This window comes from Cetorhinus maximus, chromosome 10, assembly GCF_964194155.1.
Source record: "Cetorhinus maximus chromosome 10, sCetMax3.hap1.1, whole genome shotgun sequence".
In the NCBI taxonomy this organism is placed as follows: domain Eukaryota; kingdom Metazoa; phylum Chordata; class Chondrichthyes; order Lamniformes; family Cetorhinidae; genus Cetorhinus; species Cetorhinus maximus.
Window position 1 is genome coordinate 69,881,921 of NC_135888.1, and position 14,471 is coordinate 69,896,391.

A 14,471-nucleotide genomic window follows, 5' to 3' on the forward strand; every position below is an offset into this window, starting at 1 on the left:
ATTCTGTAGTGAGTAATTTATCTCCTGACTCTCCCAAAGCCTGTCCTCTACAAGGAACAAGTTAGCAGTGCAATGAATGCTGTCCACTTGCCTGAATGATTGCAGCTCAAACACCATTCAAAAGGCTAAACATCATCCAGGTCAAAGCAGCCCACTTGATTGACACCCTATCCACCACCTCAACCATCACTTCCTCTACCACACAGTGACTGCAGTGTGTATCACCTACAAGATGCACTTCAGGAACTCACCAAGACTTGTTTGACACCATCTTCCAAACCTGTTACCACCTAGAAGAGCAAGAGCTTCAAGCTCTTGGGAACACCTTTTCCAGATTCTCCTCCCAAGTCATATGCACCATGCTGATTTAGAAATCTCAGTTCCTTCATGGTCGCTGGATCAAAATCTTGGAACTCTCTATATACCACACCTACAAAATCAGCTCAGGAATGCAACTCATCACTACCTTCTCAAGATCAATTAGGCACAGACAATAAATACTGGCCTTGCCAACAAGGCCCAAATCACAAATTAATTTTTAAAATATTTTTTTTAATCATTCCTACCAAAGTGAATAATCTCTCATTTCCCCACATTATACTGTATCTGCTACCTTCTTGTCAACTCACTTAGCCTATCCATATCTCTTTGCAAACTCTTTGGGCTGAATTTTGCTGCTAGCGGGCCAATCCTGACACCAGGGGGCGGGATTTAATGGGACACTGGAGCCCCCGCAGGGAGAGGGGGAAGAACAGATACCCTGCAGGTATTTAATGGTCAGTTGGCTGTTAATAGGCTGGAGATTTCTGCCCCTCAGAAACAGGAAGTCCCACCACAGAGAGCTGCTGGCCAATCTGAGGCTGGAAGTTCTCCATTACCGGTAACACCACCAAGAGTGGTGGTCACTGCCGGTATGACACTGGGGCCTTCACCAGGGATTGTAATTGTATAAGTGTGGCAGGATGGGGTTGCATGGAGTTAGGTGCCAGTGAGGGGAGTACAGAGTCAGCTTCACTTGGTGTGGGAATCTCCTGCCGCCAGTTAAATCCCAGCAGTAACGGGATGAGACCCTTAAGTAGGAATTAATTTCCCACTTAAGTGCCTCAATTGCTCCGCTGGCAAGCAGGCCGCCTGACGTCTGCCGCCTGCTGCGGTACAGACAGGGAGGCAGGTCGCCTGCTGGATTTAACAAATCAAATGAAGAAGGAAAGTGCAAAAGCACAATACTGTGGATGCTGAAAATCTGAATAAAAACAAACTGTTGGAAATACTCAGCATGGTCAGGCAGCATCTGTGGAGAGAGAAACAGTTAATATTTTAGGCCCATGACTTTTCATCAGAGGGAAATGCAGATGAGTGTAGTGTTCTACATTGACATCCTGTACAAGACATTGCTGGTTTATTGTACTGTGAAATTCAGATTTGAATCACCTACTCCCAAAACAATTTATACCTGAACCCAACAAGACAACCCAACCAAGTCTAATTTGACTTTCTAAATAGGTTTTGTAGGATTGATAACAGCTAAAAACCAAATCCATTCACAATATCCCACTTTTGAAAAATATATTCAGTTCATCTCATTATAATTTCAAGCATTTTAAAACAAAGGAATGCTTACAAATGTGTTTAATGCTTGACTAAGTTGGGACCACTCGCGCTGTATTTGTATGCATCTCTTGTTTTGTCCTCCAAACTGCAGGGGTTGCTCCTGTTGAGGTGAACGTATTTTTTAAGCTCTGCGATATTCTTGTTTCCTTGTCTGACTATCTACACATTTTTTTCTCTATTAATCCTCCAACCTGCAGGGGTGCTCATGTTGAAGAGCTGAGCATTTTTAGCTTTGCGATCTTCTGGCTTTCTCATCAGATTGCTTTAATCCAATCAAACGACAGTTTATCGTTGTGCATTATTCGAAACATTTGCGGTGGAAGTCTGGGACATTGGAGGAGTGTTTGATTTTGTTGGTTAGCTAACGAATGGGTGCTGTTGCTTAATATTTGTCGTAAGTTTGATAAACTTCAATTTTGAGGTGTGAATTGAATGTTCGAGCAGTTTGGAAGATATTGTGTTTCAGCTGTTTTAATTAGGTGGCCTATATAGTTTAGTCGAGATAAATTGGTACTTGGGGAATAATTAAGTACTCGAGTTGCATTTGCTTTTCAAAGTGACCGTCAGACTTGTTTTTAACTTGTTATTAGCCGGTAAAATTATATTTTTAATATGAGATTAACAATTTGGTTTATGAAATGCTAAAAGTTTTAATGTGGGCCTTATACTCTAGCTATTTGTCTGTAAGTACAAGCGAAGGGAAATAAATACATTCACGTGACTTGTAACTTCCTGCGTTATTGGACAGCTCGAAAATAGGTTGCGGTCAGTACAGTACCGTGAATGGATTATTTTCCATAAATGAAGAGTATTTTCAACTTTAATGTGATATTGTCAGCTGGAGAACTTTATGAAACCCATTTTCTGGGGTGTGTAAATCAGTAGTTCTTAATTGTTTCTCCGTCCGTGGATCATTTAGATGGGTCAAAAGACCCTTTCGGCCACTGACTACTCCATCCGCTATTGTTTGTCACCGCAAAAAAAACTCATCAGAATTAATGGGAAGAATGATGCCACTTTTGATGTGATTCTGAGCTGGCGATCTTCAGTGTCATGCAGGGCTTCCACGTTCAGCTGGTTCCTCGTTTTCAGCCCACAGGACTTGAAAATCTGATCAGTTGTAACAGACCTTGTTTATAAAACTATATTGCTGTTGTGCATATGGGAGCCAGTTTGGTTGTGTGACATCCACCAAGTGGTGTGATGAGGGTTCTGACCTGTTCTCTTCTGATCTTGGTCATTGTGTTGCACATCAGTGGCTTGTAGTTTGAACCAACCCATGGACCACCTGTAGGACCCTAGCGCATCATACTGAGTTCTTAGTGTAAATTACTTGATTTCTTACTAAGATATTTCTGGGGCGTTTTTGAAGAGAAAGTTGTATGTGTGTGATATTTTGAAAGTGGAAAAAGTTGTTTCCTTTTAGACACTCCCCATTAATGTAAACTAAACTTGAGCATTAAGTGGCGAGTTAATTGCCTAAAGCACTTTTAAACTTGGTATTTTAGCATAAATTTGCTAGCCAGTATAATAATCAATGAAATCCTATGTTCTTTGGTCAAGATCTTGATATTTTATATTAAAATCAAATATGACAACATTAAATATTTGTATAATTTTTATAGTGACCTGTAACTGAAATGGCAGTGAGAATATTTGTTGAGAAAGAAAATGAATTCCTGAGTACCCACACAAACCATCCGAAGCTACTTTATGGCTCATGTAAGTAATGCTGTAAATATGATTCAAATAGCATTTTTTTAAAAGTTTATATTCATCTCCACTTGAGCAAAAGGGGTTTAAATAACTTACTATAAGATCACTAAAATTTTGGCCTATTGTGCTAAGATAATATCTTGGTCTTGAGGTTTTAATCTGTTTTAATGCAGACAGTAATTGAAGTGCAGTGGTCTTAATTACAATTTCTACCCAAGAATGAATGTCACAGCTTCCCTCCTTTAAGACATTCCTTAAAAACTACCTCATCGACAAAGCTTTTGGTCATCTGACCTAATATCTTATGTGGCTCGGTGTTATATTTTTATGTTTCAAATGAGCTATATAAATGTTGTGTTGGAACCTCCCAATTTTAAAAATATTTCTGAAATGGCTTGTGCAGGGTTTTAAGCCTTTTTTAAAAAAAATAGATCCAGGTTATCTTGGTTCTATTTGACTTATTAATATGGTAAAGTAATGCCTGTTTTCACTTGTCAACTATATTGGCACTTTGCTTGTATGTCAGCTGATATCAAAACTACTGTCTGAACTTTTATGTGAATTTCAAATTTTCTTGTTTCAGCAATGACTGACACATCTCTACTGCAGACTCCACAAACTGGAAAGGTGTTAACTATAACTCCTCACTTGCAGCAATCTGCAAGAAAAGCCCTAGGGGATGTGAACTGTCCATTGCGAGCAGGTAGCATGACTGGTTACTCGCAGAAAAAGAGACCGGATAAAGTCCATAAAAAGAAAAGCCATACACAAATCTTTAAAAATGTTAAGGTATTTAAATATGGCATTTTTCACAATTAGTTATCTTTGTTGGAAACACTTAGGGCAGGCAGAAAATAGGGTTACATTTCAAGTCGTCAACTTATGGACAAACCATTCTAGCAAAGTTGTCAATGTGAAATGTTAACTTTGAATTTCTCAGCACAAATACGGCCTGAATTTGCTGAATATTTCCAACATTTTCTATTTCAAGGTGATGTGGCTGATTGGTAGCAAATTACAGCTAAGGAGTTCAAAAGTATGAACCATTTTTGCTCATTCCTATTTGGGTCAGGCCCCCTACATCACTAAAATTATTCTTGCCACATCAATACCTGTTCCACATTAGCAAGTTTTGCTGTTTTACTCTGCAGCCTGTCTTTTGCCATTTAGTTGTCCTTGGTGCATAGAACTTATCGGTTCACTGTAGTTCAGTGAACTTAGTATGAACTTTAGTTACTTCCCCAGAACTAATTTTGTTGACATTTTTTTGTGATCCTGTGCAGGGAATTAGATCTTGAGCAAAGAGAAAAATTGAGAGGTTGCTTTAGGGAAGAGTGGAGAAGCCAAGATTGATCTTTTCTATGTGAGCAGGTAGCAAGGCAAACACAAGTGCAAAGTTCTTGTTGGTGTAGCTGCTGAACTAGCAGCGACCAGTGAGGTGGAAGGATGGAATAAGAAATCCTGTTTGGGAGTGAAGGCTCCCTGCAGGAATGCAAGGCAGGTGGCAGTCACCAAGATAGTGAGAATTCCTTGAATTGCTTTTGGCTTTTGTACTTAATACTACTATGTACATTGCCAGGGCCTGCAACATTGTGACTTGCACAAAATGTATACATTTTCTCATTTCATTTCTCAAAGTGGCAGTGTGCTTGTTGTGGAGTATTTTAAACCAACACTCTACACAGGGTCTTTTGTTCAAATGTCAAGCAGCCTTTATTTTTACACTGGTGGGGAGACAATCTCTAAACCAGGAGATCTCCAACAATACAGTTTCAAGCAGTTTATGCTATTCTAATTGAGTTACAATCACAGTGCCACCTACAACAGAAAATAATACCATTAAGGAGGACTGGAATTCAGGACATCACAACAATGACACAGGATAACCACCATCATGCAATCTAATTAAGAAATGGAGGAGGCAATTATCACAGCCAAATGGTCCCAGACAACATCCATTCACCCCAGTCACAGAAGGAGAGAAATCTTGTACATAAAGATCCAAGTTTAGAGTCAGGGACAGCTGATCTTGGTGGGATCCATTGATTTCAGTTGTGGAAATAACATCAGCACTGAGCAGGTCTGTCCAGAACAGACTTGCTGGATCAAAGTGGGTGCTAAGCACCAATCATCCAGCAAGTTGTCCTCAGGAGATGTGTTTTGTGATACTCTACAAGCTTAGCATCCAGGAACTATTTTAACCCCATAATTGCTGTAGAGCTTGAAAGCCTCACTTCACTGCTTCTTCCAGGGGGTATGCAAAGAAAGGGACTAAGCTGTGCTTTTCCAGATGTGGATTCTTGTTTATTTTTTTCTATTCATTCACAGGATGTGGGCTTCGCTGGCTGGGCCAGCATTTATTGTCCATCCCTAGATGCCCTTGAGAAGGTGGTGGTGAGCTGCCTTCTTGAACCGCTGCAGCCCCTCTGGTGAGCTGTCGTCTTGAACCACTGCAGTCCCTGTAGTGTAGGTACACTCGCAGTGCTGTTTAGGAAGGGAGTTCCAGGAATTTGACCCAGTGACAGTGAAGGAATGGCAATATATTTCCAAGTCAGGATGGTGAGTGACTTGGAGGAGAGCTTCCAGGTGGTGGTATTTACATCTGCTGCTGTTGTCCTCCTAGAAGGCAGTGATCATGGGTTTGGAAGGTGCTGTCTAAGGAGCCTTGGTGAATTCCTGCAGTGCATCTTGTAGATGGTGCGCACTGCTGCTACTGTGTGTCGGTAGTGGAGGGAGTGAATGTTTGTGGATATGGTGCCAATCAAGCAGGCTACTTTGTTCTGGATGGTGTCAAGCTTCGAGTGTTGTGGGAACTGCACTCATCCAGGCAAGTGAGGAGTATTCCATCACATTCCTGACTTCTGCCTTGTAGATAGTGAACAGGCTTTGGGGATTCAGGAGGTGGGTTACTCGTTGCAGGATTTCTAGCCTCTGACCCGGTCTTGTAGCCACAGTATTTATATGGCTAGTTCAGTTTCAGGTCAATGGTAACCCCCAGGAAGTTGATAATGGGGGATTCAGTGATGGTAATGCCATTGAACGTCGAGGGCCGATGGTTAGATTCTCTCTTGTTGGAGATGGTCATTGCTCGACACTTGTGTGGCGTGAATGTTTGCCACTTGTCAGTCAGCTGCCTGGATATTATCCAGGTCTTGCTGCATTTGGATATGGACTGCTTCAGTACCTGAGTCGTGTGAATGGTGCCTGAATATCGTGCAATCATCAGCGAACATTCCCACTTCTGACCTTATGATGGAAGGAAGGTCCTTGATGAAGCAGCTGAAGATGGTTGGGCCGAGGACACTACCCTGAGGAACTCCTGCAGTGATGTCCTGTAGCTGAGATGACTGACCTCCAACAACCATACGCATCTTCCTTTGTGCTAGGTATGACTCCAACCAGCAGAGAGTTTTTCCCCGATTCCCATTGACTCCAGTTTTGCTGGAGCTCCTTGATGCCATGCTAGGTCAAATGCAGCCTTGACGTCAAGGGCAGTCACTCTCTCCTCATCCCGGGAGTTCAGTTCTTTTGTCCATGTTTGAACCAAGGCTGTAATGAGGTCAGGAACTGAGTGGCCCTGGCGGAACCCAAACTGGGCGTCAGTGAGCAGGTTATTGCTAAGCAAGTGCCGCTGGATAGCATTGTTGATGACCCCTTCCACTACTTTACTGATGATCGAGAGTAGACTGATGAGGCTGTAATTGGCCTGGTTGGATTTGTCCTCCTTTTTGTGGTCAGGGCATACCTGGGCAATTTTCCACATAGCTGGGTAGATGCCAGTGTTGTAGCTGTACTGGAACAGCTTGGCTAGGGGTGTGGCAAGTCTTCAGTACTATTGCTGAAATATTGACAGGGTCCATAGCCTTTGCACTATCCAGTGCCTTGAGCTGTTTCTTGATATCACGTGGAATGAATTGAATTGGCTGAAGACTGATATCTGTGATGCTGTGGACCTCCAGTGGAGGCAGAGATAGATCATCCTCTCAGCACTTCTAGCTGAAGATTGTAGCAAATGCTTAAACCTTGTCTTTTGCACTGATGTGCTGGGCTCCCCCATCATTGAATATCATTGGGGATATTTGTGGAGCAGCCTCCTCCAATGAGTTGTTTAATTGTCCGCCACCATTCACAACTGGATGCGGCAGGACTGCAGAGCGTGGATCTGATCCTTTTGTTGTGGGATTGCTTAGGTCTGTCTATCACTTTGCTGCTTATGCTATTTGGCATGCAAGTAGTCCTGTGTTATAGCTTCATTAGGTTGACGCCTCATTTTTAGGTATGCCTGGTGCTGCTCTTGGCATGCCACCCTGCACTCTTCTTTGAACCCCTGGCTTGATGGTAGAGTGAGGGATATGCTGGGCATGAGGTTACAGGTTGTGTTTGAGTATAATTCTGCTACTGCTGATGGCCCACAGCGCCTCATGGATGCCCAGTCTTCAGTTGCTAGATCTGTTCAAAATCTATCCCATTTAGAACGGTGATAGTGCCACACAACATGATGGAGGCTATCCTTAATGTGAAGGCGGGACTTCCATCTCCACAATGTGCGGTAGTCACTCCTACCGATGCTGTCATGGACAGATTCATCTGTGGCAGGCAGGCTGGTGAAATGAGCTCTAGTAGTTTTTCCCTCTTGGTCCCCTCACCACCTGCCGTAGACCCAGTCTAGCAGCTGTGTCCTTTAGTACTTGTCAGTTGGCCAGCTCCTTCAATAGTGGTGCTACCGAGCCACTCTTGGTCCTGGACATTGAAGTCCCCCACCCAGAATACATTCTACGCCCTTGTCACCCTCGGATCTTCCTCCAAGTGGTGTTCAACATGGAGGAGCACTGATTCATCAGCTGAGGAAGGTGCGATACATGGTAATCAGCAGGAGTTTCCTTGCCCATGTTTGACATGATGCCATGAGACATCTCGGGTCAATGTTGAGGACTCCCAGGGCAACTCCCTCCCGACTGTATACCACGGTGCCACCACCTCTGCTGGGTCTGTCCTACCGGTGGGACAGGACATACCTGGTGATGGTGGTGTCTGGAACATTATCTGTAAGATATGAATCTATGAAGATGACTGTCAGGCTGTTGGTTGACTAGTGAGACAGCGCTCCCAATTTTGGCACTAGCCCCCAAATGTTAGTAAGGAGGACTTTGCAGGGTCGACAGGGCTGAGCTTGCTATTTCCGGTGCCTAGGTTGATGCAGGGTGGTTGTGTGGTTTCCTTCTAATCCTTTTTTTTTTTTGAGACTTTGTAGGTGGACTCTCTTTATCCCTTCTGATCCCCAAATAGTTGAAATTTAGAGAATGGATCTGTTTTAAACTTAATATACAAGTTCCTTTTTTGGACGGGTCAAATTCTTGATTAGAGAGATTTTGAAGTTCTGCATTAACTGTAGTGAAAATGGGTCTTAATTAATCTGTTTTTCTGACACTGGGCACAGAAATGGAGAGCCAACAATCTAAAATCACGATTCCATTCTTGAGGGCCTATGTACGTGTATTATATATACTAAACTGAAGGAGTTCTTATCGGTTCAGCCCCATCCTCTGTGCCAGAAGCTCTGGATTCAAGTCTTTGTCCAGGGCGCCTCAGCCTTAGAAGAAGTGTTCATAACACTGTTTAAACAGTTTGATAATGAGCTTGCTAATCCTTCAAATGTTTCCCACTATTTCCCCAAAGAGGGATAAAAAGTGTAAGTTGAAGGCCCAAAGTGAACAAACACTAAATTAGAAAACATTATAGGCTGTATGTTACATGACCAAATGTGTGAAAACATTAGCTAAAAAATGCTGATTTAAGTACTTGTACTTCCAGTCCACAGAAAAATTTTCCATTTCGGAGCCACCAAAATGCACTGTTGAAAAATCTGAAGACTATCCTGAAATTGAAGCTTTTATTCCATACAATCCTTTTGGTAAGAAACTAAAACTTGGATGAAGTGGATTAATGAGGGAAGTGAATTTAAAGGTATAAATTATAAAAACACATTGCATTGGTTAAAAGTAAGCTTCCTACCAACCGAGCTTTTGGTGGGGTGTCTTAGTTCAGAACACTTCCCATTGTCAATTGTTTGACCTTTTCCAACCATTGCTTGAAAACTTTTTTGCATTGCTCATGGGTTTTTTGTTTATCTTTCTGGTTGGAAACTATTTGGGAGTTTCTGCAAGTTTTAACATTTGAAGAGCCTAAAGGAAATTTGAAGGGCTCTTACTAGAAAGAAACAATAAGGTTGTATTGGAGGGAGTGGGTGGTTGTTGCTCCAGAGCTCCCTTTTCCTCCAATCACCATAACTGTTCTCAGGACTCACTGGTCTCCCAATGCAACCTGTTCAAATTTGCTGTGGGACTTATAGCATCAATCAAATGCCAAATTCTGTTAACTTTACATCTTTGGGCTGTTAAGTGGCAAGTAACATTTGTGCCAGGCAATGAACATCTCCCATTGGCATTAATGGCATTACCATCACTGAATCTCCCACTGGTAACCCCCAGGATGTTGACATTGACCAGAAACTGAACTGGAAGAGACGTATAAATACTGTGGCTACAAGAGCAGGTCAGAGGTTGAGAATTCTGCAGTGAGTAACTCACCACCTGACTCCCCAAAGCCTGTCCACCATCTACAAGGCACAAGTCAGGAGTGTGATGTAATACTCTCCACTTGCCTGGAAGAGTGCAGCCCCTAAAGCACTCAAACCTTGATACCATCCAACACAAAACAGCCCACTTGACTGGCACCCCATCCATCACCTTCAACGTTCAATCAGCATCACTAAAGCACAGTGGCAGCAGTGTGTACCATCTATAAGATGCATTGCAGCAACTCACTAAGGTGACCCTTACCACCTAGAAGGACAAGGGCAGCAGATGTATGGGAATAACACCCACCTGCAAGCTCCCCTCCAGTCACCACACCATCCTGACTTGGGTCTATTTCGTTGTTTTCCAACTGTTGCTGTGTCAAAATCCTGGAACTCCCTTCCTAGGCACTGGGTGTACCTACACCATTCGGACTGCAGCAGTTCAAGAAGGCAGCTCACCTACACCTCCAAGCCAATTGGGGATGAGCCCTGTGACTTTTCACACCCTGTGAATTTTCTAATTTACCATTGTAATTGTGGTAGAGACTTTAGAGGAAAATTAAATATTATGGAGAGCTTTAGGGAGAATATAGGAGTAGAACTAGTTTCATTATAAGCTGTGTCGAACATACAAAATAGGAGCAGAAGTAGGCCATTTAGCCCCTCGAGCCTGCTCTACCATTCAGAAAGATCATGGCTGACTTTGTTTCAGATTCCACATTCCCATCTACCTCCAATAACCTTTGATTCCTTTTCCTAACAAGAATCCATCTACCTCTGCCTTAAAAATATTCAGTGGCCTGCTTCCTAAGGCAGTGGAAGCAGGTGTTCCAAAGTGTCTCAACCCTCCTGAGAGAACATTTCTTCTCATCTGTCCTAAAAGGGCACCCCCTAATTTTAAAACAGTGCCCCCTAGTTCTGGACTCACCCACAAGAGGAAACATCCTTTCCACGTCCACCTTCTCAATACCAGTCAGGATCTTGTATACTTCAATCAAGTCACCCCTCACTCTTCTATAATCTAGTGGAAACAAACCCAATCTGTCTAACCTTTCCTCGTAAGAAAACCCACTCATTCCAGGTATCACTCTAGTAAATCTCCTCTGAACTGCTGCCAACACATTTACATCCTTCCTTAAATAAAGAGACCAAAACTGTGTGCACTATTCGAGATGTGGTCTCGCCAATGCCCTGTATAACTGAAGCAGAAATTCCACCCCCCGTAATAAAGGTTAGCATTCCATTCCTGCGTACTAACTTTTTGTGACTCATGCACTAGAACACCTAGAACCCCCTGCACCTCAGAATTCTGCAGCCGTTCTCTGTTTAAATAATACTCTGCTCTTTTTATTCTTCCTGGAACTTCACATTTTCCTACATTATACTCCATTTACCAGATTTTTGTCCACTCGCTCAACCTATCGGCCTGCAACCTCCTTATGTCCTCTTCACAACATATTTTCCTACCTTTGTGTCATCTGCAAATTTAGCCACCATGCCTTCACTCCCCTCATTAGGTATCAGTCCAGTATCGTCAGTATTTATCCCTCATCTAACAACATGATTTTTTTTTAAACTGGTACTTTATCATTGAAATCTTTGCTTTTGTGCAAATTGCTAGACTGTTTCTCTTAATTGAAACAATGGCTGCGTTTAAATGTAATTCATTAAAGCACTTTGGAACATCCTGGGCCATGGAAGTCACAACATAAATGCAACTTGAGTTGTTTGTGGGCAAAAAATCCTGATTGAGAATAAAACTGAATTCCTGGGATTGGGGACATCTTATGAGGAAAGGTTGGGCCTGCATCATTGAAGTTTAGAAGAATGACGGGTGATCTTATTGAAACATAAGATCCTATGGAGACTTGACAGGTGTATGCTGAAAGGACTTTTTCCCCATGTGGGGGAGACTCAAACTAGGGGGCACAGTTTAAAGATAAAGGGGGTCTCGTTTAAGATGGGTGAGAATTTTTTTTTGTTGTGAATATGTGGAACCCTTTCCCCAGGGAGGGGGCAAGGCAAAGGTAGATTCTTGACTGACAAGGGTATTGGGGGTGGGCAGGAAAACACAACTGAAGCCACAATTGGATCATCCATGATCTTATCAAAGCCTGGAGCAGGCTTGAATGGCTTTTGGTCAGAAGAATAAAAAGGTGACATTATTTAAATAGAAAGAAACTTCAGAATGCTTCAGTGCAGAGGGATCTGGGTGTCCTCGTGCATGAATCGCTGAAAGCTAGTATGCAGGTACAGCAGGTAATAAGGAAGGAAAATGGAATTTTGGCATTTATTGCTAAAGGAATAGAGTATAAAAATAGGGAAGTGTTGTTGCAACTATACAAGGCATTGGTGAGACTGCACCTGGACTACTGTGCACAGTTTTGGTCCCCTTACTTGAGAAAGGATGTAGTTGCATTGGAGGCAGTTCAGAGGAGATTCACTAGATTGATTCCAGAGATGCGGGGCTTGTCTTATGCAGAGAGATTGAGCAGTTTAGGCCGATACTCGCTAGAGTTTGGAAGGATTGGAGAGGAGATCTAATTGAGGTATATAAGATGCTACAGGGGATAGACAAAGTAGACGTGGAGTGGATGTTTCCCCTTGTGGGGCATTCTAGAATGAGAGACTATAATTCTAGGCTAAGGGGTGGTAGATTTAAATCAGAGATGAGGAGGAATTACTTTTCTAAAAGGGTCGTGCATCTGTGGAATTCACTACCTCAAAGTGCAGTGGATGCTGGGATGCTGAATAAATTTGAGGAGGAGATAGACAGATTTTTAATTAGTAATGGGTTGAAAGGTTATGGGGAGAGGGTGGGAAATTGGAGTTGAGGCCGAAATGAGATCAGCCATGATCGTATTGAATGGCAGAGCTGAATTGCCTACTCCTGCTCCTAGTTCTCATGTACACAATTATTTGTGCACAATAGTGCATCAAACAGTTTGGTATGTGGATCTTTCCTACCAATGTGGCCCTCTGCTTAAAAGAAATCCAATGTTTCAAAATGCTGTACTTGTCATACCTTGCATTATTTGGTTCCTTTTTAAGGTAAACAATCTGTTGTATTCACTAAACTGAACAACTTGATCATACACAAATAATTTCTACTTCAAGTAGCACAGCTCCCAAGTTAAAGTTGGTTTATATGGAATGATTAGAGGAAGAGAAACTGAACCTTTTTTCATATATTAATTACAGACTTTGAGAACTTTAATGTGCCAGAGGAACATAAGATTGATCACATCTGTCTGGCAGGTCTACCACTCTTCTTTCTTGAGAAAGAAGAAGCCTTAATAGAAAAGGTGCTGAACAAAATCCCTTCACCTCTAGAATGGCCTTCACTTTCAAAAGAATCCGGTAAGTCCCTGTGATAAGTTGCCCCATTTTAAGTCGTTTTGCTCTATTGCAGATCAGTTAATGGGGCTGATGTTGGGAGTTTCATTTTAATATGGTTTCATGCCAGGTCTGATGTGGAGTCAGAGGACCAGATCAATGCCATTTTAGTGGCCTCTCTTGCTACCAAACCTCCCTATAGCTGCTTTTCTGGCTTGTGACTTACTTCTAGAACATGTCTCATTTTATTTAGCATGCTAAATATTTCAACTTGCAGAGCAGGATGTTATTTCTGATAAAGGAGTTACAGCTTTTAAATTGGTTGTAATGGGAAAATCTGATTAACATTTTTGGGAATGCCAATTGTAATGTCAAACAAGGACTTGCTGTTTTTTTTTAATTGTCACTGTGCCTTGGGTCTTTTTATTTGGGAAAGAAACTATACCACTTTTTTTTAAATTGTAGATTTGGTGATGGATTTCGACATGAATGCTGACATTTTGGCAGACTTGGATAAAATTGGGGAGGTTGAATTGCCAATAATGGAAGATGACTTCGGAAGACTTACAACTTGAAATTTCAGATTATCCTTAATATCAACACTGAAATTTCCTAGTCTCTCTGGATTTCTGTTCTCATATGTTTGATTTGGATGCATATGTTTCCCACAGTGTGGGAGAGAACTTGTCACTTTCAGCTTTTTATATTTATGTAAAGTGTATCTTTAAACTTTTTGAATAAAGGCTTATTTGTGTGCATATATGTATACCTAGTGCTAATGTAGCATTCACATTTTTGCGATTAATGGTCTGAATGCTCCAATTCAATGAACCAAATGTGTCACAATTCCAAGTGTCCTAGATCCTGGAAGATTACAATCAGTGCATCCACTTTCTCTGTAGCCACCTCTTTTAGAGTCTGAGGTTTTGGGCCATCAGGTCCAGGAAATTTTTGTCAACTTGGTCCCATTAATTTCTTCAGTACTTTTTCTTTATTAAAGTCCCTCATTCAGTATTGTCTTGTGGTGGGTACCATTCAGTAGGTCTCAATTCTTTGTAGTTTTAACTAAGTGCTTGTAGTTAATAAATACAATGTACATATATACAGTAAAGGGTTCAAGCTAGGAGCTGTCTCCATGCTTGTTTGTACACATGGCTCTGCCCCACACTAGTCTGACCCTTAAGTGTGGGTCATGTGTTCTCTTGCATCACTCTGGGCAGTACTGTACTCA

At 42.0% G+C, this 14,471-nt stretch overlaps 1 protein-coding gene across 1 annotated transcript; it reads left to right on the forward strand.

The window, feature by feature from the left end:
• Nucleotides 1-1,873: 1,873 nt before the first annotated feature.
• On the forward strand, nt 1,874-13,998 carry pttg1 (PTTG1 regulator of sister chromatid separation, securin). The gene is made up of 6 exons (XM_078549677.1): nt 1,874-2,005; nt 3,237-3,333; nt 3,911-4,116; nt 9,139-9,238; nt 13,106-13,264; nt 13,706-13,998. The coding sequence occupies exons 2-6, from the start codon at nt 3,252-3,254 to the stop codon at nt 13,813-13,815; spliced, it is 657 nt and encodes a 218-aa protein (XP_078405803.1). The 5' UTR covers nt 1,874-2,005; nt 3,237-3,251; the 3' UTR covers nt 13,816-13,998.
• Nucleotides 13,999-14,471: the final 473 nt, after the last annotated feature.

Coding starts and splice junctions, on each gene's coding strand:
- pttg1 (XM_078549677.1), top strand. CDS start 3,252: ATGGCAGTGAGAATATTTGTTGAGAAAGAAAATGAATTCCTGAGTACC. Junction 3,334..3,910: donor GAAGCTACTTTATGGCTCAT/GTAAGTAATGCT, acceptor TTCTTGTTTCAG/CAATGACTGACACATCTCTA. Junction 9,239..13,105: donor TATTCCATACAATCCTTTTG/GTAAGAAACTAA, acceptor TATTAATTACAG/ACTTTGAGAACTTTAATGTG.